Source organism: Suricata suricatta, chromosome 5 (assembly GCF_006229205.1).
Source record: "Suricata suricatta isolate VVHF042 chromosome 5, meerkat_22Aug2017_6uvM2_HiC, whole genome shotgun sequence".
Lineage (NCBI taxonomy): Eukaryota > Metazoa > Chordata > Mammalia > Carnivora > Herpestidae > Suricata > Suricata suricatta.
In genome coordinates, this window is record NC_043704.1 from 13,013,795 (window position 1) to 13,039,477 (window position 25,683).

The following is a 25,683-nucleotide window of genomic DNA, read 5'->3' on the forward strand; positions in this document are numbered from 1 at the left end:
TTTCTTTTCTAGGGGACCATGAAAGGCTTGTATTTTCAAAAGAGCTCTACAAATGAAGAAATAACATTCGTATTTCAAGAAAGGGTAAGAAAAATGGTTTGATTATTAAATGAAACAAGGTAGTTTATTTCTTATATGTAATAGAATCAATTTTAAATGACCCGTTATAAGTTATTTTAAGTGAAACTAAGTGAGAGAAAATTACTGAAATGAAACTTACGAAGTCCTCTAATCTTAGGTGAGAATGGTGGTCCTCATTATAGTATAACTATGTTTGTTAAAGAGTTTTTAGTTCTCAGGGTGATGGTATAAAACATTATTAGTAAAACAGGGCAACCTTGATAGTCTTAGATGTTGCAGAATAAACCCAGCATAGTCAGAATCCCACAGCAAAGCAAGTATTCGGATTGTAGCCATATTTCAGAAAACAGTTTCTCTCATGTTGTGAAATGAAAGACAGGGAAAAGCATTGTTTTCCATGCTAATTTCTGAGCTTTGCAAACTTAATTCGCTAAGCTCTAAACTGTCTCATTTTAAACCAAGAAGAGGTAGTAGAATTTTCATATGTTGGTTGATTGTTTGAAAGGTTGGTAGCAAGCCAGAATCATACCACTGTCAACTTAGGACCCAAAACTAAGTGCTATGTTTATTTCATGGGAGTAATAAGAATTTCTAGATCCTGAACACAATCGTGATATCCTGTTACCTTTCACTAACTCCACAATGAAAGTTGATTCAGGAGTCTAAATCTCAGACAGCTTAGTTTCTGCCTTTGAGTCAAAATGAAGCTCTTATTGATTGGCTCTTGGGAAGAATCAGACACAGGTTCATACAGACATTATTAAGATCCACATATCCATTGATATTACTGAATATCTTTGTAATAATCACCTAATACTGTCAACTCTGAAACTTGAAGAAATACTCCCAGAGTATTGTATTTATGTCAAATAAAACACTAATTTGTTTGATAGGTTGTAGGAGGGGCTACTCGAGTAGATATTCTACTCAGCTCTTGATCTAATTTGAGGGAATATCAGGAGTTGTGTGGAGTATTTTAATTATTGGTTCCAGGATAATGGTTATTTGGGAGAAGTGATAATATGTATTTTTTTTAATATTTTTTTAAAGCTTTTTAAGTGTTTTTATTCCTTTTTTTTTTTTTTTTTGAAAGAGACAGACAGTAAGCAGGAGAGGGACAGAGAGAGAGGGAGACACAGAATCCAAAGCAGGCTCCAGGCTCTGAGCTGTCAGCACAGAGTCCAGTGCCAGGCTCAAACCCACAAACTGCGAGATCATGACCTGAGCTGAAGTCAGCCACTTAACCAACTGAGCCACTCAGGCGCCCCAGAAGCGATAATATATTTAATAAATAATAGAGGTGGATGGCATTTAGTGCCTGAGTGTGAATAATTCTTTGCAATTTAAGTTATATCTAGCTCTGGGGGTAATAGCTCAAGGGTAGAGCATTTGACTGCATTTAAGTTATATCTAGCTCTGGAATACAGGGGTAATTAAGTGCCATTAAGTTTGTATTTTGACCCCAAAATCCCATGTGGCATGCTGAAATGTCTAAGACAGATATTAAATAAGGTAAGTTAAATAAGAGAGACACAAATGACACTAAAAAACTTTATTTATACGATTAAGAAAATTCCAAAATCAGTGAAGGCTCTATGTCGTGTGTATAAGGATATCCCTGTACATGCAAAGATTTGATGCTTTGTGATTATTTAGATTTAAAAAACAAATATGGCATTTGCTCTACTTTGTTATCCTAAAAAGTTATTGCCTACACATATACCTATGTTGATATCTATCCATTTTCAAAATCACTACCCTAGGACTCTTTAAACATTTATCCCCAAATTCCCATTCTACTTTTTTTATTTTATACTATTGGATAATTGCTTGTGGCTTTTTCCGTTAACTTAGGTCTAAGATTTGGAGTGGGGTTTGTTTAGTTTTGTTCACTTACGTATGGCAGTTTTCACAACATAAAGGCATATTCTCAAAAGAATGTTATCATTTGGTTCTAGGAAAATCTTCCTGTTACAGAGGACAACTATGTGAAACTTCAGGTTAAAGCTTGTGCTCTGAGCCAGATAAATACAAAGGTACGATGCATTTATTTTGACCAAAAGTCAAATGATAGTGTCCGGCTATATTTAGTGTACAAATAAATAATGATAACTGATTTCTGAGTGCCAAGAAATTAACATCCTTAGAAGACTAAAACAGCTAGGGAAAAAATGTAATGTGAATTTGTGTTTCTGTATTTATTATCTAAATGAAGTCCTACATTTTCTATTACTATATGAAATATTTAGTAAACTATATTGTGAAAGGCTGAGAATTTATAATTACTATGGCCTATTAATCAAGGAAGAAGTTATTTTCATAAATCCTAAAAATTAGGAATCTCATCAGTAATTGATTCACTATTCTGTAGATATTTCTAGTTAATGCCTTTAGATAGAGTTCACATTCTTCTTGTCATTTTTCTTTGTTCCTCTCTCGTGCTCATACATCCACATCCCCACCCTCATACCACTCAACAGTAGTCTTCTATTATTGACATGAGGTACGTGAAAAGTCTTCGAATAGTAAATAAAGGGTGTTTAAATGTGCCGAGATAAAGCGTCCATTTACTCGGTTTTGTACATGAGTATTAGACCATCAATTAACTGGATTATAATGCCGTCATAATTTCTAGGAATCTGAAAGTTTTCTGCAATAAAGTCACAATTAGGAAAATTACAGAGCAGGGTCGTAGGTTTCCATTGGGCAACATGAGCTTGACTTGAGAAGTGAATTAGTAAGATGCCATGAAATCCTTTCATCAGAAGTGCTAGTACTTACTACTCCTTCCAAGCTGTTCTTTTAATTTTTTTAAGTTTATACATTTATTTTGAGAGAGAGAGAGTGCAGGCAGGGAAGGAGCAGAGAGAGGGGAAGAGAGAGAGAATCCCAAGTAGGCTCTGCACTGTCAGCACAGCCCGACGCAAGGCTCAAACCCACGAACTGTGAGATCATGACCTGAGCCGAGATCAAGAGTTGGACTGTTAACCGACTGAGTCACCCATGTGCCCCCCAAGGTGTTCTTTTTAAAATGGAAAAATTCATTGAAATCCTAGTCTAGGAAAATTATCTCCATGTCTAACAGGAAGAAATGGTCAATTAGAATAAAATCAATTTAATGAAATATCTTCCAACTATTAACCTGCATGGAATTGGTTATGGCAACTATGTGGGAATGTAAGAAAATACACGTGGCAAGTAAAGGACACAGGGCGCAGCTGTTACATCCATAACACAAGCTCGAAAGCTCAGTAAATGTCTGCAAGAAAGAAATATTGTAGAGCACCCAGTATTTCCAGGAGAATGTCATAGAAACATCTTAGGAAAAGCATAAAGTTCCACACTGAACAAAATCAGATATATAGTGGACATTCAACAAATTTAAAACTAAACGGGGGGCCCCTGGGTGGCTCAGTCAATTCTTGATCTCTGCTCAGCTCTTTATCTCAGGGTCGTGAGTTCAAATCCCACAATTAAAAAATAATAATAAAAACAAAGGAAATATACAAGAGAATTATATCAATTTATTTTTCTTGCCATTCCTAAAATCCTATGATATCTTTAAATATATCTAGCATCTCTAGGATTATTAAGTGGCAGGAACTGAAACTACAAGTTTAGGTACACACTACAACTTTATTTTTTATTTATTTATTTTTTAAATGACACATCATTTTTTTTTAATTTTTTATTTATTTTTAATACAGAGAGAGAGCATGAGAGGGGGAGGGGCAGAGAGAGAAGGAGACACAGAACTGGAAGCAGGCTCCAGGCTCTGAGCTAGCTGTTAGCATAGAGCCTGACGCAGGGCTCGAACCCAGGAACGTGAGATCTGACCTGAGCCGAAGTCGGAGGCTTAACCGACTGAGCCACCCAGGCGCCCCCACACTACAACTTTAAATGTCAAATATTTAATTTGTTTGGAATCTAACAAAATAGTAACTCTCAAAAAAATAATTTGTCCTTTAAAAAAAGAAATTCAAATCTGAAATTACCTGGCCGTTTCCCTTCTGTGTGTCCATCATTTTTTCCACCTGCCCCTTACCTAAGACTTGTGAGCAGCTCATATGATTTCGAAGGACGTGGGAATGGAGGACCTTGTGTTCTCATTGCCGCCATCCTCTTTATTCAAAACGTCCCTCTCCAAACTGCCTTTGCCCCACCAGAATGAAGTGACTGATAAAACGTATTTAGTCAACCAAGAAGAATTTGGGGCATAATTTTTATTGGCAACATAAAAATGCTAAACAGAGGGTGTTAATGGTGATTTGAATGACACTCATGCTTACATTCTACACATCCCCTGATTTCTCAGCAAACTCTTTTGTTTCCCTACTGTAGAGAGAAACTTACTCTGTGAAGTTAATATTTTGTCTTAACTCCAAAAATTAAATCGTATTTGTTTTTTCCGTGGCTTGGTTTCTGCCCTTGCTTTTCCTCATGTACGAGAAGAGGCCAGCACTTATGCTTAACAGTAAAACTGTCTTTGTCATGATTTAGCTTCTAGCAGAAATGAAGATGGAAAAAGAGTTCTTTCCTGTTGGGAGAGAAATTGCTGGAATTGTGTTAGATGGTAAGTTTATAGATATAAATATCTGTGCTTATTTTCTAAGATGAAGAATTAAATGGTAGCTAATTGGTTTGCCAGTACAGAAAATTATACATCCTCAAATGTGAATTTTAATTATACAGAAATGGTTCCCTTTTTTTAATTAAACGAAAAATGGAATTTAACTGGTGTTTTATAATTGAAGAGCTTATTAGAGTTTAGTAAATATTTAAGGATTATATGTTTAAATCCATGAGTAATCATATGGAGTAGAATGACCAACATTGTTCTTTTTATGATATTTACAACCACAAATTGCTTGTGTAAGTTGGCTTTGGGACAAAACTTATAATACTAGAAACTACATTCACATTCAGTTTGTTATGTTTGCCTAAAGTTGAGCATTTAAAAGTTAAGCAGTTTGCTCATACAAAAATGGGTTCTGGGGAGAAATAGCCAGTAAGATTTTATGATTGCTTTAAATCAAAAAAGTGTTGAAGTTTTACTTAATAAACATTGAGTAAATAATGATCTTAACATGCAAAACAGTAAGCCTAAGTATTTGAGATCATTTATTTTTTTGATTCATTAAATATTTGAATGAATCATTGAGCAGCTAAGGAGATACAAAGGTGACTAAAACATGGTCAAAGAGGTGAGGCCCACGTGCAAATCATAGAAAGTGTCAAGTTCACTGAATCACACCAGCCAAAAGACAGTGCTTTCGGAGATCAAGAATGAGACTGCTTCCAGTGAGATTATGTTTTTTAATGTTTATTTATTTTGAGAGAGAGGGAGGAGGAGAGCATTATGCGCTTGTACACAAGTGCAAGCAGGAGAGGAGCAGAGAGGGGAGAGAGAGAAAACCCCAAGCAGGTTTCACACTGTGAGCACAGAGCCCAACGTGGAGCTTGATCCCTCGAACCATGAGATCATGACCTGGGCCGAAATCAGGAGTCAGATATTTAACCCACTGAGCCACCCAGATGCCGGGAGATAGTTTGTTTTTAAATCTGTGTTTCATACTCATTGCTAACAGGTAGACAGAAGCCAGCAATGCTGTGATGTATTGTAAGACTTACAGAGTTTGGTGTTGCGAGAGCAAAAGCAAACTTCTGGGCAGGAGTCGGAGGCAAGACACTTGGCAGAAGAGAAACATTTTGTTAAGAAAATTGTCCTTTAGAAACAGCAGAATTAAAGAAAACAAAATGTTTTAATGATATGAACATTGATTCCTTCCCCCAAAATATGAGGCAGGAGGGTAGACAGGGGCTAGGGCCACAGTGAGCCTCATATGTCAGGTTGGGCTTTTGGGAGATTATCGGCGTGGCCGTATGAAGGGTACTTTTGCGGCTGTAGGCGAGAGGACTGGTCGGGGCGTAGACTAATGAGCAAAAGAGGAAAAAGTCCATAAACTAGACAGTGGTGGCAGAGGTAGGTGTGTGTTCAAGAAATACTAAGGAAATAAAGTCAGCAGGACTGAATAATTAACCAGAACAGGTAAATAAAAAAACAGGTTTAAGAGCCAGGAGTGAGTGGGGTGCCTGGATGGCTCAGTTGGTTAGGCTTCCAACTTCGGCTCAGGTCATGATCTCACATTTGTGGGTTTGAGCCCCGCATCGGCCTCTGTGCTGACAGCTCAGAGCCTGGAGCCTGCTCCGGATTCTGTGTCTCCCTCTCTCTCTGCCCCTCCCCGCTCATGCTGTGTCTCTCTCTATCTCAAAACTAAATAAAATATTTAAAAAAAAAAACAGCCAGGAGTGATTTACCTGATTTTGGATAAGGTATGAGAAGGGAAAAGGATGTGATTTGGAGGAAGATGGTGAGTTTAGATGTATACTTGTTGAGTTTGATGTACATGAGTGACATCTCACTGGAAAGGTCTAGTAAGCAATGTGTGAGTTTAAACTCAAAAGTAGGAGGAGTCCCTGGGTGGTGAAGGAGGTCAGGCATCTGACTCTTGACCTCAGCTCAAGTCTCAATCTCACGGTTCATGAGTTTGAACCCCACATTGGGCTTTGTGCTGACAGCACAGAGCCTGCTTGGCTTTCTGTCCCTCTCTCTGCTTCTCCCTGGTTTGTGCTGTCTCTCTCAAAATAAATAAACTTCAAAAAATTTAAACTCATAAGCAAGAGAGTTCTGTGCTAGAATTGTGGATGTTTGATGGTTGTCCACATATCAGTTGTATTTGAAATCAGAGTTGATGAGCTCACTCAGGGAGTGAGTAGAAATGGAGGAGAGACGTTAACATAGCCACTCTTTGGGGGCCAACTGAGAGGAGTGTTCAGGAAGCCAACTGAAAAAGAACAGAGTGATCCCAGGAAGACCGGGCACAGCAGCAGAAGGGAAAGGGGAAAAGTACAATGCCCCAGAAGCCACAAATGTTGGGGGATGTTGGCGCAGGAGGGATCCAAAGAAAGACTGAACTGTGAAAAGAGGACTTGAAAGTAGGAATATCAAACTTAGAGTAGCTTGCAGAGCACCAACAAATGATTTCTGGAACCATTTTGCTGCTGGCCAGCCAGAGGCCACTTCCAGATTTCTGGCTTCCCCGTCTTTCTTCCTTGCACTACCTCAGTTTTGGTATCTGTTAACAATTAGGAATAATAATGCCTACCTCATGGGCTGAATGTGTTGAAGATTAAATGTGATACTTAACTACAAGTTGGCATTCACTGATGTTTGGGGTTTCCTTTTCTTTCTTCATGTAACTGTTTGAACAAAAATATTCTAGAATTGACTGGAGGGCACCTGGGTGGCTCATTCAGTTAAGCCTCCGTCTCAGTTTCAGCTCAAGTCATGATCTCACAGTTTGTGGGTTCAGGCCCCACACTCGGCTCTGTGCTGACAGTACAGAGCCTGCTTGGGATTCTCTCTCTCCCCCTCCTTTTCTGCCCTTCCCCCACCTGTGAGCTTGCACATGCTCTGTCTCTCTCAAAATAAATAAATTTTTAAAATATAAAAGAGGAGGCCAAGATTGTTGTCCTTTAAAAAAAAAAAGAATTGACTGATGATAGAGTCTTTTCTCTATGTGTACAGAGAAAATGTAACTATCATTTCTGTGTAGTTCCAAGAAAATCTCTTGGCACCAGTCTGAATTTATTTCTATTATAATCCCAAATCAAAGTAATTTTATGCATGACTCTTACCAGAATCTGCCATTGTATGTCTGACATTCTGCAACTAAAATAATGGTGGAAGACTGGGCCAGCCACAGGAGGGGGGGAAGGCAGCGTAATCCTCCTAAGAGCTGTGGGGTCCACTATTTTCCTTCATCCTTAGCTAAATAGAGAGACATCCTTCCCTTCTCTGTGGTGTCAACAGCCACATGACCCAAATTTTATGGAGAATTGTTTGGAGAATTATGTGGAGAATCCAGATTTGAAGTGTTATGTCCTACAGTATTTAAAAAATTTTTTTTTAATTTTTTACTTATTTAAAAAAATTGTTAATGGTTTTTATTTATTTATGAGAAAGAGAGACAGCATGAGCAGGAGAGCGTCAGAGAGAGAGGGAGACAGAATCCTAAGACAGGCTCCAGGCTCTGAGCTAGCTGTCAGCACAGAGCCCAATGCGGGGCTCGAACCCATGAACCGTGAGATCATGACCTGACCCGAAGTCGGATGCTTAACCAACTGATCCACCCAGGCGCCCCTAATGTACTTATTTTTGAGAGAGAGAAAGACATAGAGCACCAGCGGGGGCAGGACAGAGAGAGAGGGAGACACAGAATCTGAAGCAGGCTCCAGGCCCTGAGCTGTCAGCACAGAGCCCGAAGTGGGGCTCAAACTCACAAGCTGTGAGATCGTGACCTGAGCCGAAGTTGGACATTCAATTGGCTGAGCCACCCAGGCGCCCCAGTCCTACAGTATGTGTACAAAATGCTGTAGAAGATCTTGGCCTTTCTGCTGAGTCAGTGACTTTTTTTTATAAACCCATGGATTTGTTTCAATAGCTAAGTCATTGAGTAGTATTTAATAAACTCACATACTAATTGTTAATTTCCTCCCCTCTTTAGTTGGAAACAAGGTATCTTTCTTTCAACCAGATGATGAAGTTGTTGGTAAGTTACGATCTATAGCCCTATTTTAGTGTCATCTCTTCTTTTTCTGAGACAATTATTAATGTTTATTATGTCCCCTGCTTTCTACGGAAGGATACATACACCCTGACTTTTTGGAATCTGCTCGCAAATACCCATTAGCAAAGAAAATTGGGAATTCGATCTCAGTAGCAGAATATTTAAAACTTTCTAATACTTGTTGACCAATATTATACATGAAGAAGTGACCATGGTTTGTGCAGCCGTTTCCTGACAGGACCCCAGTCTGTGGCTAGACTGCAGACTCTGGGAAACTCCGTCACCGGTCCCCTCCTTGAGGACTGCTGACTGCCCGGGCCATATGGAGGCTGCGCTCTCCATACCCAGCTTGTATTTCACAGAGCTGCTCCCTCAGTTCTCTTATAAAACCAAAGGCTAACTGGAAACACTTAAGTTTATTGGCTATTTTAAAAATCCATAGTGAGTTCTATTTTGCAAATACACATATTTATACTATTGTATTCTAAACAGTCACACAAACATATAAAATATGACTTTAGTCGTAGTCTCGAAAGTTAACCATTTCTCTCTGGAAAATATTCATAGGAAGATATTCACCTAAACTTAGAAAATATTTTACTTTATGGCTTGCTTGAAGTTGTTGAAAACTGATTTGTAGAGAGGTTTTCATCAGCTTTTTATGGTATTGCCTTTGACTCCTGTATTTTCTTGGAGAATTTATTATTTCTGTCTTTCATATCTTTATTCATCCAAGAAGTCAATGACACTGTATTCCTCAAGATTCTTTTTATAAGAGACCAAAATTAAATCAGAGTGCGTAGAGGAAGAAGGGATTTTACTGGAAGTAGACTGGGATTCTTAAGGAATCAAACCGTGGGAAGGTAGCTGTTCCTCAGGGACAATTTTAATGAGGATGCCCCAAGACTCTGGCTTGGCTCTGTTCATCGGGCACCGCCTTTACCATCAGTCCTCAGTGAAAGAAGAGGGAGTAAAAGATAGTCCCGGTGATACAGCGTTCATGACAGAAAATGAACAATCCACTTCCCTCCCATACTTCTGAGGTCTCTCCCTTCCCCACCCTAGTAATTACTGGAATCTTCCTCAGAATTCCAGTGAACAAAATTTAGACTCATACCAGCATCTCATTAGTAACGAATTCATTTTGGGATTGTTTCCCTTAAGTTTCTCCTGTTAATTTCCAGGAATTCTGCCACTAGATTCTGAAGACCCCGGGCTGTGTGAAGTTGCCAGAGTGCACGAGCATCACTTGGGTACGTGCTAGTCTTTTGCAGCCCATGTAAGTCTTACATCCCTGATGTCCTTGCATTGTATTTGCATCTACCTTGAGCAATAAATACCTGTTGGTTGGTCATGTGACCACTGCTAGCTTATACTAATATCCGTAAAATTCATATTCAGACCAAACAATAGATAGACCTTTACGTCTCACTTACACTGCTGTGGTCAGAGGTTTGAAAAGTGGTTTCTTCCTTGGCTCTGAAATTACATGCCTGAGCAGAATCTTTTTTAATTGAAGTATAGTTGGCATACAATGTCATATTAGTTTCAGGTGAAGAATTTTTTCTTACTTCTTATTCTTGGTTATCAATTGACCTTAAAAATCTATAAAATCTGGGGCGCCTGGGTGGCTCAGTCAGTTAAGTGGTTGACTTCAGCTCAGGTCATGATCTCGCAGTTTGTGGGTTTGAGCCTGGCACTGGACTCTGTGCTGACAGCTCGGAGCCTGGAGCCTGCTTTGGATTCTGTGTCTCCCTCTCTCTCTGCTCCTCCCCCATTCATGCTCACTCGCGCGCGCTCTCTCCCTCTCTCAAAGATAAATAAACATTAAAAAATATATACACACATACACAAGATCTAAGAGCGTCCAGGTGGCTCAGTCGGTGGAGTATGGGACTCTTTATCTTAGGGTTGTGAGTTCAAGCCCCATGCTGGGGGTAGAATGTACTTAAAAAATTAATTTCAAAAGGCATTTTCTGGAAGTCTGAGGCATGTGCTTATTTATATGTATGTTAAACCTAGATATGGAGCCAAGTATGTGTCTTCCTTTGAATGATACAGCTCGCTTTCAGATACCATGCCATGAAAGGCTTTGATTCATAGCTATTTTGTTACTGTGCAGTTTGAAAATTGAGGGCCATCACTAGCTCCTTTACAGGTAACTATACTATTTTTGATCCCAGAATTTCCTTGGGCCTTATTTCAACTATTCTTTTGAGAACCTTCTAACTATGGAGTCAAGTAAAACCTTTCATTTGGATTCCCAGGCTTGCGTTTTGACTTAAGTTCCCTAAATTATAAAATGGACCAGAAGGAGAAAAGCAAATTAGAATATCAGTTTCCTAGCTATAAGGCTTAAGCCAAAACAAGGAAACCCCCCAAAAGACCCTTGATTTTTCTACAAGTCAGGAGGATTATAGTCCAAAACTCCATTAACATAAAGAATACAAGTCCAGATATTCCTTGAGAAAGAAAATACAGTAAAAGGTTTCTTTGAAAGAGGAACTTTCAGAATGGGCACTTAACCCTGTGACCACTTGCCTTTGGGTGAGACACTGGGCATGTTCACCAAACTAGATTGCCTCTGAGCTCTGCTGCAGCTCCAACAAAAGAGGAAATAATTTCAGGTGGTCCCTGAAGATTTGCAGGAGGAAATATTCAGTTTAGCACAACTCTATTTTAGTTTCTACTAAATCTTCAGTGATTTTTTTTTTTAAGTGGAAGTTCAGCACTCAGTCTCCTTGAAATAAGTGTGTTCTAAAACCACACCAAAGAAATAGGTTTCAAACAATCTCTCCAAAATGTCTTATTCATCCTTTTACAGAATATTAAAGTTAAGAAGCTGAGTCATTTTTCCAGCTCTTTTGTGCTTTCAGTTCTTAAGCCATTTTATGTCGAACAAAGGATAATTTTTTCATTCAAAATTTGGTACCCATTTTCAGCATTATTTTATTAGACCTAAGATAGAATTGAAATTGTAATTTTGGGGTTTGATATGCTATTATTATGATCCTTACATGGCTCTCTTACTTATATTTTTAGTTTTTATAACATAATAAATACTTGTGGATCATCACCTAACACAAAAGCGAGGGTCTTAACATGAAACCACATGTAACCATGCAATGTTAGAGCCTTTGCTCTCTAAATGTAGTTTGGTTACAGTTAACATTTTTTAAAGGACTACATGTTTGATTTCTTAATGAAAATACAGGTAGTCCTAAGTCATAGAATGGAAGACATTCCCGAGGAATAAAAATAAGCCTCGTGTGTCTTGAGCATGCGCTGTTAGAGTAGATGTACTTTTAGAGTCAGGCATTTACATTTGTTAGCTATGTGGCCTCAGACAAATTAATTACCCTGAACTGCATTTTATAATCAAGAAAACTAGGAGAAGAGGTATCTTAAAGACTTTGGTAAAGAACAAAGCACCATGTGTGGTCCACCTCGCGCTCTATTTTAGTGCCTTGCTTGTCTGAAGGTTCTCAGCCTGTATGTGCAGGTGCTCGCTTCCCCACTAGATGGCACCAGGCAGTAAGTGCAAAGCTCATGGTCCTGTACTACACCATCTCAGCTTTTGAGGAAAAACATTTCAAAGAATTGGGAAAGACTACAGAAGTGTAATAAAGTTGACTTTAGGTGCCCACATTTGGGGGCACCTGGGTAGCTCAGTCAGTTAGCATCTGACCCTTGATTTCAGCTCAAGTCATGATCCCAGGGTTGTGGGATCAAGCCCTGTGTTGGGCTCCACACTGAGCATGAGGCCTGTTGAGATTCTCTCTCTCTCCCTCTACCCCTATCACACGCATGTACTCTCTATTAAGTAAAACAAATAAATATTAAAAATAAATTCCTTTAAAATAATAAGAAAAAGACAAAAATAACAGAAAAATTGCTAAAAACACTTGAAGAGTCATTTCACAAAAGGAATTCCAGATGGCCAAGAAACAGAGAGGTGCTCAGCGTTAGCAGTAGTGAGGGAAAGGCAAGTTGAAATCACTGTAAGAAGTCATAGCACAGCCACGTGATTGGTAAGAATGTATAACAATATGAGGGGTTGACAGAGATGTTCACAGTAGTAGGAATTGTATTTATACAGCTGTGGGAGAATAAATTCATACAGCCTCTTCGGGAGCATGCAGTAATGTTGAAGGCAGTATACCTGTGACCTGGGATTTCCATTCCCGAGTAATATCCTAAGAAAACCCATGCAGCAATGTAACACTATCTTTTATATGAGAGCATGTTTAGCGGCATTGTTTATAATTGCCACCAACTGAGACCCTGAACTGAGAGCAGTCACCAAATGAACGTGTTTTCACATAGTGGAATGCCATAAAACACGGTAAGAATGAAAGCACCGCAGCTGTGTTTGTACAAAGGGGCGGGTCTTTAAAACAATGCTGAGGGGGGAAAACCAGGATAGAAAAGAATGCGTATGCTGTGATTCCATTAAATAAAGTTCAAAAACAGGCAAAACTAAATGACACTGTTTAGGAATGCATACTTTGGTCATAAGCTAGGAAGGTGAGGAAGAAATTAACTTAGAATGGTGGCAGCCTCTGGCTGGAGAGACCAGGCTAAGGCTGTTGGGGTGTGGGCTGTGCGTTCTCCCTCGACCAAGGATCATTACTTGTATATATGCTTTGTATTTAATCATCTGCATGTGTGTTTCATGTACTTTTCTGCATGTTTTTCTAAACGTGTGATTCTTTTTTTTTAATTAATGTTTCTTTTATTTTTTTTGAGAGAGAGAGAGAGAGTACACCTGAGCAGGGGAGGGACAGAGAGAAGGAGAGAGAGAGAATCCCAAGCACGTTCCGTACTATCAGCACAGAGCCCGATGTGGGGCTCAAAGTCACGAACTTCGAGATTATGACCTGAGCCGAAATCATGACTCAGATGCGTCACCAACTGAGTCACCCAGGCACCTCTCCATTTGTTTTATTTCAGAATATAATGTTTAAAAAATGCACACACATACCAGCTCCTAGGCTGAGGGTGCATTATGTATGGGTGAGGATGCAACTAGAGAAACCGAAATATAGGTGAGGATAATGGGAGGAGAGGCTGGGGCCAGCGCCAGGGTGGGAGCTGCAGCTGGAGAGAAACAGATCCAGGAGGCAGAATTAATGGGACTTGCAAACTGGTTGTTCCCTCTTGTTCTTTGTGACAGTTCACAAGCCAGAAAAAGTTACGTGGACAGAAGCTGCTGGAACCATTCGGGATGGAGTACGAGCCTATACAGCCCTGCATTATCTTTCGCATCTCTCTTCTGGGAAATCAGTGCTGATAATGGATGGAGCAAGTGTAGGTGCTAATAGTTCTGTTAAGAAACGGATCAAAATCCAGCAAACTTAGGACATAGGCTCTCCGTTTGCTAATACCATTCTTTGCCGATAGCTTATTGACTGATTTCTCTATCAAATTCCCATTTTGTTAGAATAGGCAGCCTTTATTAACAAGAGATAAAACTTATTCTTAAGTGTGTTTAGTTTCTTATTACTTTTAATCTGCTAGTACTTTAAAAAAGCAACCACGCCATGTTTTTATGCCTATTACACAAAGCCTGAACTAGCTCATGAAATCTTTGAAGCAATGCCCTAAAACCCTCTACCAACTTTGTATACTCCCCACACTTGCGTCAATAAGGTATCGATTGCACTTACAGGTGGATCACAGAAGGCCCAAAAAACTGCTAATGTCAACATATTACATGTACCATCAAAAAAATATTTCAAGACACTAAAACTGGGCAAAAATAGATTATGTTACAAATACAGTGTTACAAAAGTTGCAGTGAATTTCTATAGTTTTATTTTCTGTCTGGCCGTTAATGAAAATTCTTACTTCCCCTGCTTTTCTTTTGCAAAACAGGCAGACCTGTCTTTGGCATTGGCTTCAGCCTGATGTCCAGCATCAAGATAATAGGTTTTCCCTGAACTCACCCCTCAGGTCAGCAAAGGGATGGATCTTTTGAGGGCGCTTTGGTCTTTAAAGAAAAGTAGCTGGACTCCTACACATGCTATGAAATTAGCTTAGATCATTTCGCTGACAAGGCCTGTAAAAGCCCTTTTTTCTCTTTCTGAGGCCAAGTTTCTGAACGCAGCCCTCCGTCTTGAAATCCTGTGCAGTGGTCAGACGGGGTGAGAGCAGGCGGTACGTGCGTCTGTTCGGCCACTGCTTCTGAAGAAGACACTCAGATGTCTCAACCGTGTCCCTGTGGTTTTTCCTTTTGCTATCAGATAGCATTAAAAAATATACTAGAGGAGCACTTAAACTATTACACTTTATTAAACAGCCTATAGAAGAAGCTAGCTGTGGCTTCTGCCTTATGTCTGTAAACGCATTGTGTATTTTTTTCCCCACACAGGCACTCGGTACGATAGCTATTCAGCTAGCACACCACAGAGGAGCCAAAGTGATTTCCACAGCAGGCAGCCTCGAAGATAAGCAATGCCTTGAAAGACTTAGGCCTTCTCTAGGTGGGTAATATTCCTCAGCACAGACTTTTAAACAGAAAATTTTATTTTTATTTATTTATTTGTTTTTACATTTATTTATTATTGAGAGACAGAAAGAGAGCATGAACGGGGTAGAGGCAGAGAGAGAAGGAGACACAGAATTTGAAGCAAGCTCCAGGCTCTGAGCAAGCTGTCATCACAGAGCCTGACGCAGGGCCCAAACCCGCAAGATCATGACCTGAGCCAAAGTCAGTTGCTCTGCCAACTGAGCCACCCAAGTGCCCCTAAACAGAAAATTTTAAAGACATATCACTTGAAAGGCTGTATTCATAAAAACAAAGTACAAACTCCCAAATGAAAGTCACCAGTAAAATGCACTTAGTATCTGTGCTAAATCCAAGCTTACCTATCTTTTGAAACCTACATTTCTCAGTGTTTTTTCTTTTTTGCCCCATTGTTATCAACCTTCCCAAGTGTGAATTAGCTGAACTTTGACACAGTTTCACAATACCGGATGCCTCTTTGCTTTACTCAATAAATCAGTGGATTTTTGTATCACTTTGTAGGTCCCTCAACCTCTTACCCAATGATCTATATTTCCAACGTTGTCAGGTTTCTGTGATACACTCGGGAGAAAGATGATCCACGTACACAATACACAGGTCAGATATAGTTTATAATGAACAGGACATGGTGGAGACTGGGGAGCTCTTACAAAGACTGAACCTAAGGACTTAAATGTGAGACGTGAAACTATAAAAATCCTAGAAAAGTGTACAGGCCGGAATTTCTCCGGCATTGACATAGCAACATTTTTCTGGATATGTCTCTTGAGGCAAAGGAAACAAAAGCAAAAATAAACTATTAGGACTACATCAAAAGAAAAAGCTTCTGCACAGCAAAGGAAACAATCAACAAAACTAAAAAACAGCCTACTGAATGAGAGAAGATATTTGCAAGTGATAGCTCTGATAAAGGGTTAGTATCCAATATTTATAAAGAACTCATGCAAATCAACACTCAGAAAACAATCTAATTAGAAATGGGCAAAAGACATCACATAAGAAGAAATAAAGATGGCCAACAGACACTGAAAAGATGCTCAATATCCCTCATCATCAGGGAAATGCAAATCAAAACTACAATGAGATATCCTCTTACACAATGGCTAAAATCAAAAACACAAGTGTTGGAGAGGATGTGGAGAAATAGGAACCCTAATGCACCGCTGGTGGCGAATTGGTCCAGCCACTGTGGAAAACAACATGGAGGTGCCTCAAAAAAGTTACAAATGGAAATACCCTGTGATTCAGTAATCACACTACTGGGTATTTACCTAAAAAACATAAAACACTAATTCAAAAGGATACATGCACCCGTATGTATATTGCAATGTTAATATTTACAATAACCAAATAATGGAAGCAGCCCAAGTGTCCATTGGTAGATAAATAGATAAAGAAGATGTGGTATATCTGTGATGGAATATTAATTACTCTGCCATACAAATGAATGAAAGCCTGCCATTTGCAACAATATGGAGCTAGAGAGTATAATGCTAAGTCAGGGAAAGACAAATACCCTATGAGTTCACTAGTGGAATTTAAGAAACAAAACAAATGCATAAAGGAAAAAAGAAGGAAGAGAGAGACAAACTAAGAAACAGACTCAACTCTGGAGAACAAACGGATGGTCACCAGAAGGAAGGTGGGTGGGGAGACAGGTGATTTAGGTGAAGCGGATTAAGAGCACACTTACTGCGGTGAGCACTGCGTAACGTACAGAATTGTTGAATCACTATATTGTACACCTGAAGCTACCTTAACACTGCATGTTAACTATACTAGAATTTTTAAAAAATAAATAAAAACATCCTCAACCAAAAAATGAAAAGATTGAACCTGTCCACACAACAGTGCATATGGAAAGAGAGAAGAAAATAAAGACTGAAGAAAACGAACAAGGAGAGGAGAAAAGATAGGAATGGAAAAACTAACAGAGGAAGGAAAAAAAGGAAGAGCAGAGTGCATGTGAAGGGCAGGCAAGAAGGAAGCGAAGGTTCGTTGAGTGTTAATGTGAATGATTTGTAAGTCAACGACCCCGTGTGCAGATTTAACTAGCTTGTCCGAGGATATACGCCTGGAAGGACTGGAGTGGGATTTGAAGCCAGGCCTGTCTTCCATTGAAGCCTTGGTTACTCCCATTGTTACGTTGTTCTTCTGGCCGAGATAGCCAAGATACCGAAGAAAGGTTAAGGCAGGGACTGTAGGAAGAAGGTAAAAAGAAGAACTTGAAAATGAACAGGTTCAAGGGAAAGTTTTCTTACTGGTTAACCCTCCCCTTCCCAGATACCTCAGTTCCCTTTTCCTTGTGCCCCCCCCCCACACCAACCCCTGTCGCCCACATACTTGATCACTGTTGTTCTACACTTCCAGTCTGAGCAGCTCTGAGAATTCTCTTTTACAGAAAGGTGCTAAAATACACAAACATGAATTATAAACCTGTGTCTTCGTTTGCCAGTTCAAATTCTGCATTTTTAAAAATTTGCTCATTGGCTTGTTCTATTGATACTATATTCTATTTTTTTTTTATTTTTTAATGTTTTATTTTATTTTTGATACAGAGAGAGACAGAGGATGAGAGGGGGAGGGGCAGAGAGAAGGAGACACAGAACCAGAAGCAGGCTCCAGGCTCTGAGCTAGCTGTCAGCACAGAGCCTGACGCGGGGCTTGAACCCACGAACGTGAGATCTGACCTGAGCCGAAGTCAGAGGCTTAACTGACTGAGCCACCCAGGCGCCCCTATTGATACAATATTCTAAAGCAACTAGTTAAAAATAGTTTTCTTTTCACTAACTCTGCTGTAAATAATCATGTTTTTGTCCTTAACTTTCATGATTTTTCCTCATTTGGGGCAACAACTGAGGAAGGCAGTGGGGTAGGGGTGCAGGGCACGTTTCTGTGACCAAAAAAGGATAAAACAGCCCCTAATAGAGAAGTACCATATCACACAAGTACATTTTTGGCTTTTTAGCTTTAAACTCTCTTAATCCCAAACTTCCTTAAGAAATTGCTTAACCTTTCAGTCTATGCCTTAATATATAATACGTACCTCTGTGGTTTACAGATTCTCTGTTCTGGCTGTATATCTTTTAGCTATAGGGAACAGACCTCTGTTGAACAGACAGGCCTTGGAACACATTATCCACAAAATGTTCAATATTTTATTTTTATGTAATAGAAGAGTCCCTTCCTTTAAATTGATCTTTACCGCCGTTGGCATAGAAGAGAAAAAGTGCAATTTGGACCCAGTAATTGTTTGAACCCCTCAACGCATTTCAGAGAACAGAGGTTTATTTTTATTTTTTTCTTACCATAGCCTGACTTCCTGTCCTTTACAGCCCGAGTCATTGACGTATCTAATGGAAAAGCCCATGTTGCTGAAAGCTGTTTAGAAGAAACAGGTGGCCTGGGAGTAGATATTGTCCTAGATGCTGGAGGTGGGTAGTTTACTAAATCAGCAGTCTGTACCATTTTTGTAGTGTGATGGATGAATTTCAAAATAAGTATGTATAACCAGGGAATTATTATTAACATACTTATTAAATTGATGTCATGTTTTGTGTTTAATTTTTCTATTTAAATTGACGCTTCTTTATGACCATTGTAAACAATGTCTGGAAGAGAGAACACGCTCACCTCTAACCTAGAGGCCTTGGAGTGTAAGTGTCTCTACAGGAAATGGACAAACATGATCTCTTCAGTGGTTCCCAGATGATCCACATTAGTTCAGATCTCAGCCACATAGTCAGTTCTGCTGTGTCTGGCTGCCCACTATTGAATGGTTGACTTCTGCAATCTCTATTTGGAAAAAAGCACAGAATTTGTTTCATTTTTATATTCCTTAAACTTACGTTTTTAGTCCGTATCTATTTAACATCTAATCTGTACACACTTACGTAGAGCCATTGCACGTGAAGGATAGGATTCACAAGCCTGTGAAGGGATCTGTTCCTACTTTGTTAAGATTTATCTTCTGTGATGAGACTCCTAGATGACTCCGTCTGTGACCGTCTTAATGTGTTTGTTTTTAACCAATATTTTCAAGACTTGAAATTAACTTAGAAAAATCTTTCGATGAAAGTGAATGTGTACTTCATTAACTTTTCAAACATACATTTCCAATAATTATGTCATAGTATGACTCTCTTGAGGCTGTGAGCTCCTTAATCAGAAGTCAACTTTTCCCGAAGAATTAAGCTATCAATGTTGTGATTAAAACGGTTACGATTATAAAGGTTATGTTACCTTGCCTGGTTTTCAAATGAAAGTAATCTTTTTGTGTCTAGTTATATTACTTGTAATTAAATCTAGAGTAAATTTAATGGCCAGTTTTAATGCAAAAAGAATATTTTAAGGTGTCTGAATACAGTATGTGTTATTTTTTTCTAAGAAAAATGGTTTCTCATTCCTACATTAAAAACTTAAGAAGACTAGTTTGAAGAATAAATTTTTGCCATATTACTATAAAATATATTTCTTGTCTCTCTCTCTCTCTTTTTTAAACTACTCCTTTGTAAGTGAGATTATATAGTAAAGATGACGAACCAGCTGTAAAATTACAACTGCCACATAAACATGATATCATCACACTTCTTGGTGTTGGAGGCCATTGGATAACAACAGAAGAAAACCTGCAGGTATTAGCAGAAACAATAAAACATTACTATTTCACCATAAGGATGTAATTAACAAAGGATAATTCCCTAAGTCTTTTGACGCAAGGTGTAAAGATATTATACATTCTGAATTATACCTGTTCTAAAGAAATGTAGCTTTCTTTTTTTACTTTAGGTGTATATTAACCAAAATGTGGCTAGGAGAGTAGTTCATTCAACTTTAAAAAAAAATTTTTTTTAATGTTTTTATTTATTTTTGATACAGAGAGAGACAGAGCATGAGAGGGGGAGGGGCAGAGAGAGAAGGAGACACAGAACTGGAAGCAGGCTCCAGGCTCTGAGCTGTCAGCACAGAGCCTGACGCGGGGCTCGAACCCACAAACGTGAGATCTGACCTGAGCTGAAGTCGGAGGCTTAACCGACTGAGCCCCCCAGGCACCCCAGTTCATGCAACTTTAATTTAGTGGTTTGGAAGTAGTGACTTCTGAATTTTTTAATACTCTTTCAAGTAAGATTTTTTTTTATTAGTAACAACATTGTTGACATATACTTAGCAAAATATTAAATTATAACAACTTCCCAATTATTCCAATTAGAATTTACTACATATGTGTGTGTATACATTGTGTACCAAAGTTACACTTCTCATCAGTATTCAGATTAAGTTTCTTAATCATGGTTGATATGCAAATATCATCGTTCTCTTACATTAATTAATCTTCACTGATTTTCTGACATCCTCATGAAGATGGCTGGTAAGTAGCAGCCAGAAATCTCAACTCTCACACATGCACGCCTGTACTCACACACGCACTCGCGAGCGTGTGCACACAGGTTACCACTCTGTCATCTCTACGTTGGCCTTTTGGACAGTGAATTAGAAAAGAAAACATTACAGTTTACGTATTGTTATTAAGGTTTGTGTGCTGTTTATTTGTGCTTTGGGTATTTAATTTATATGTTTTTCTGGCTCAAGATAACAATGATCTTTCTGCTATTAAACTCCCAGTAACTGATCAACCTTTGTGTATTCTCTCCAAGTTGGATCCTCCAGATAGCCATTGCCTTTTCCTCAAGGGAGCAACGGTGGCTTTCCTTAATGACGAAGTTTGGAATTTGTCAAATGTACAACAGGGAAAATATCTTTATATCCTTTTTATCTATTGACTTGAGTTTCTGGCTTGAAATTTACCATGTGCTCTCATCATTAAGTTCTTTAATAATGATAATTAATAATAATAATATGTAACTCTCATTGAGATGGCAGACAATGTTCCAAGTACTTTGTAGGTATTAATTTATTTAAACATGGAAACGGCACTCTGAAGTATAAATACTATCATTGTTCCTCTCTCACAGGTGAAGAGACAAGCATAGAAAGGATGCAGCTAGAAAGTGGTAGTCACCTAGAATCACGTAGGCAGTTGGTCTTGCTTGTTTGTGAATGGGAGATAAACCATAAGATAACATGCAAAATTTTGTTTCATTTTCAACTTGGCATTACAGAAAGTACACATCACCCTGAAAGGCTGCATCCTTAATCTACGCTGTCATGGTGCTATTAGATAGGACATTTCAGAATGCCTCCTTGCTTTAAAGAGTTTGTAGGGTGTTTTGAGATGAGCAAAGCTAGGAAATCTTCATCAAATGAAAATGGGTTTGAATTTTTTTTTTTTTTTTTTTTTTTTACGGAATTCATTCAGAGAAAAATCTGGTGAATGAAGCCAAATCATTCCAGTTTTGGTGAAATTCATGAAATATTATCTCGAGAATGTGAAAGCAGTTCCAAAAGAGTGGTTCAATCCTCTTTAGCGCAGGATCGAGCTTAAGAATAAAACTTTGATTTCTGAAATAACCGTTCTAAAGGCAGCTGCACTTGGTAAAAACTTTAATATATTGGATAAAACAGAAGTTCTTGTTATGAATAGGATATAGCTATGTGTGAAGAAAGATATTTGCATAGCATTAAGTTTGTCTCTGCTGAATATCAGACTTGGTTTTTGTTAAATGTTTAATACAATTAAATGTGTATATGTATGTGTTCTTAGAGACTCACCTCTAAGAACAAAGACAATTCAGCTTTCAAATAGGAATATTTAATTAGTAGCCTGCATATGTTGAGTTATAAAAAATACATTTCTTTCTCTTGAAGATTTTAAGTGATCTCTACACCCAGCATGGGGCTCGAACTCACAACTTTGAGATCAGGCGTCATGTGCTATACCAGCTGAGCCAGCTAAGTGCCCCTACATAGTACATTTCAAAACTGGAACATTCCCTTAATGTAGTGAATGTGTGAGTTTAAAATATTTCTGATTAAATATTTTTCTTTATTATTTTTTTAATTTTTTATCTTTTATTTATTTTTGAGAGACAGAGAGAGACAGTGTGAGCAGGGAAGGGTCAGAGAGAGACAGGGACACAGAATCTGAAGCAGGCTCCAGGCTCTGAGCTAGCTGTTAGCACAGAGCCCGACAGGGGCTTCAACCCACGAACCGTGAGATCATGACCTGAGCTGAAGCCGGCGCTTAACCAACTGAGCCACCCAGGCGCCCCTAAATATTTTTCTATTAAATTCAGAAAATAATTTTTAACTCTCTAGAAGAATTCTTAAGACTTCAATTTTAGGCAACTTAATTGTCCACTAATGTTGTAATCATCAAGAATATCATGGGATGATGGTGGCTCAGATGGTTAAGTGTCCGACTCTTGATTTCAGCTCAGCTCATGATCTCCTGGTTCGTGGGTTTGAACCCCGCATCAGGCTCCATGATGACAATGTGGAGCCTGCTGGGGATTCTCTCTCTCTCTCCTCTCTGGTTCCCCTCCATATATACTCTTGCATATACTCTCTCTCCCTCTTTCTAAAATAAAATAAACTTAAAAAAAAAAGAATCTCATGGAATGTTAACAATAGAGAACACCATGTGTTAAGAGTACCATTAGATAGCATATTTTGAATCCCACGTCAGGAGCTAGGCTGGCTGCTTTGCCTGTGTTACTTAATTCCCTACACACACTCCCTCAGAGTTAGTGTTGGCATTTTCATGTAACAGAAATTGAGAATTTGTAGTATGTGAATATTTCTTAGGTCCTTTTTTTTTTTTTTTCCATAATATTTTATTGTCAAATTGTTTTCCATACAACACCCAGTGCTCTTCCCCTCAAGTGCCCTCCACCATCCTTAGGTCCTTTTTAAGAAAATCTTTTAAATGTCTTATGTTCAGACTTTAGTCCTCACTTGTGGGGACCCTTCAGTGAGTTCACACATGAGCCAGTTGCTGCTTGTGATTTAACAGAGACCTCCTTCCAGCTGTGTGATTATGTCCTGTGTCATTCACTAGTACTAGCCGCTACATACTCTCAATCCTAGTATTATAATTTCAATTAAATGACTTAGTTTTTTCCTTAATTTTCCAGGGTTTTTTTTCTCTTCTTGACAAACCACAGTTTGTTAACTTTTCTGCACATAAATTGTGAGCCAACTAGCAGTCAGTTTAGTAAATAAACATGCACCTAATATAAGAGACATGAGTGCTAAAATTGTCTTTAACTAAAAATATACATAGTGCTAAAAGGCAAAGCTGACACCACTTCATTTCTCCCGGTTTGGTATAACGTTAGTCATTACTTAGGACCGGGCATTAGGCTTGCTTCTTTAGTCACTTGTCCTTAGAAGTTTAGACTCTCTTACATCATCACTTCTCTCAGATCTGTTCCACATTTCCCTGTTTTCTAGGTAAACTTCACAGCCTACAGAATTTCTGTAACTTAAATTCTCAAGTTCTGAGAGTGCTGAACTTAAGTAGGTGACCTGCTCAACCTCTGGATGGTTTAATTCAATCCTCCCTCTGTTACATTGCCTCCTTAACGGTCTTTCCAGCTACGTATCTTAAAGGATGTGATGGAGAAGTTGTCAAGTGGTGTTTTTAGGTAAGCTAAGTAACCAAATCACTCTTGTTTACTTTTCTATTATCAAGGAGGTAAGGCAAGCATTTCTGCTTCTGTTTCAATATTCACAGCATACTTATTGCCTCCATATTTTATTTTGTTTAGATAAATAGCTGCTCTTTAGTATTTCTCAAAGTGTATCTTGTGATGCACCAGTAAGCGTTCCTTAAGATAGAAGTGGCCCATGAGTTCTTCTTAGTCCATTCCATATGGTACCACACAACCTTTGCTTTTCTTATCACCCTTCCCAAAGCAACGTGAATAACCAATAGCTTGAGAAGAGGGAAAAGTACAGTTTTGTTTTGTTTTTTAAGTTGGATCTGGGGTGGATAAAGTAGGCATTTTTTCCACTTCAAAATTTAAACACTTTTTTTTTTTTAATGTTTAATTTTGAGAGAGAGAGAGACAGCATGAGGGGCAGAGAGAGAGGGAGAACAGAATCCGGAGCAGTCTCCAGGCTCTGAGCTGTCAGCACAGAGCCCGATGTGGGGCTTGAACTCACAAACTGAGATCATGACCTGAGCTGAAGTTGGATGCTCAACTGACTGAGCCACCCAGGTGCCCCAAATTGAAACACTTTTAACAGTGGAAATACTAATGGGCAAGTTTGTTTGGATTATTCAAAATAATAGAATTGAACTACAGCAGTTGCATCCCAAGTGTTCTATTCATCTTCACCTTGACCTAACTTCTCATAATTTTATTCTTCTTCAGGCCTCAGTTGGATGAACCCATTCCACTGTATGAGGCGAAAGTTTCCATGGAAGTTGTTCAGAAAACGCAAGGAAGAAAAAAGCAAGTTGTTCAATTTTAATTTTGTTCTTTCTCAGACGTCAGTTGGATAAACCCCTTCCAGTACTTGAAGCCAGAGTTTCCTTGGAAATTGTTCAGAAAATTCAAGGAAGATAAAACCAAGTTGTTTGGTTTTCCTGCTATGAGTCAAGATGCTCAAAGTTATTTGAAATTTTTGAGAAGTATTTGAAAAATTACAAAAACGGTAAAGACAAGTCTATAACATCCAAAGGGAACATTCTTAAGTTCTTTTTGGTTGTTTCCATACATTTGCCTCTATTATAAAATTCTTTCTTTCAAGAAACTACTTTCGGGAAAAGCCACGCTACTCTATTGATAAACTTGTTAGTCTTCTGGTATGTCAAAATAACGGTATTATTTTTGTATCAACTCCGCTCTCAATACCTTCCTTCCTTAACAAGCCTTTGCTGTCGTAATTTAATCATTTGAATATATTTTCAAGTCTCAAGAGATCTAGTCCATAGACACTTTAAAACTTTTTCAAGCATTCATTTCAGGGTTTCCTCGGGATCAAACAGGACCATCACCACAACTTGCCGGTGGTAGCTGCAGTATATTGCGGGGGCGGGGGTAGGCGGCTGCAGTGGTGTTGCATGGGCGGGGGGGGGGAACTAGGAGGCTGCGCCGCTGATTTCCTGCCAGGGTTCTCTATTTTGGGTAGCGGGGGTGGAGGCGCAGGCCCTTATCCCCAGCTCTGGACGTCGAGAATGCCCTCCATAAGTTCAAAGCAGCAGCTCAAGTGTGACGTCTTCTTTTCCTCCAAATGCCTAGTCCTGAGCTCACTTCATCCCTGCTTCGGATTTAAGTAGCGGTCACCTGTTTCGGCGCCGGATAGGGGAGTGCACATCGGTGCCCTGGAGCGGGTATTTCCAAGCCACTTGGCACCCTCGACACGACTAGGGCCCAGGACCTCGGAGAAGCGCCGGGACAGCGGACCGGACCGAAGGGCGGGGGCGGGGTCTCTCCGGCGGCCGAGGGCGCACGCGCTTGTTACGCCTGGGGGGCGGGGCTGCGTCGGGGCGGGGCCGGCGCGCGCGGGAAGCACCCAAGGGGAGGCCGGCCGGCA

General features: G+C 39.2%; 2 protein-coding genes across 3 annotated transcripts in view; both read left to right on the forward strand.

Moving 5' to 3' along the window:
• Positions 1-25,065, forward strand: CRYZL1 (crystallin zeta like 1). Of its 2 annotated transcripts, none has more exons than XM_029939018.1 (12): positions 1-84; positions 2,040-2,117; positions 4,582-4,654; positions 8,649-8,693; positions 9,896-9,964; positions 13,888-14,021; positions 15,085-15,196; positions 18,576-18,674; positions 19,756-19,874; positions 20,895-21,000; positions 23,741-23,786; positions 24,519-25,065. In XM_029939018.1, exons 1-12 carry the CDS (start codon positions 19-21, stop codon positions 24,616-24,618), a joined length of 1,047 nt encoding a protein of 348 aa, XP_029794878.1. In that variant the 5' UTR covers positions 1-18; the 3' UTR covers positions 24,619-25,065. The 2 variants fall into 2 exon arrangements, with proteins under 2 accessions (XP_029794878.1, XP_029794880.1); XM_029939020.1 differs by having other exon boundaries at positions 23,737-23,786; positions 24,519-24,592.
• A 259-nt stretch (positions 25,066-25,324) lies between these two features.
• DONSON (downstream neighbor of SON) overlaps positions 25,325-25,683 on the forward strand; it is a 17,564-nt gene continuing 17,205 nt past the window's right edge. The window contains exon 1 of the mRNA XM_029938663.1: positions 25,325-25,356. Coding sequence (XP_029794523.1) covers positions 25,325-25,356 — 32 coding nt within the window. The remainder of the gene's footprint in view (positions 25,357-25,683) is intronic.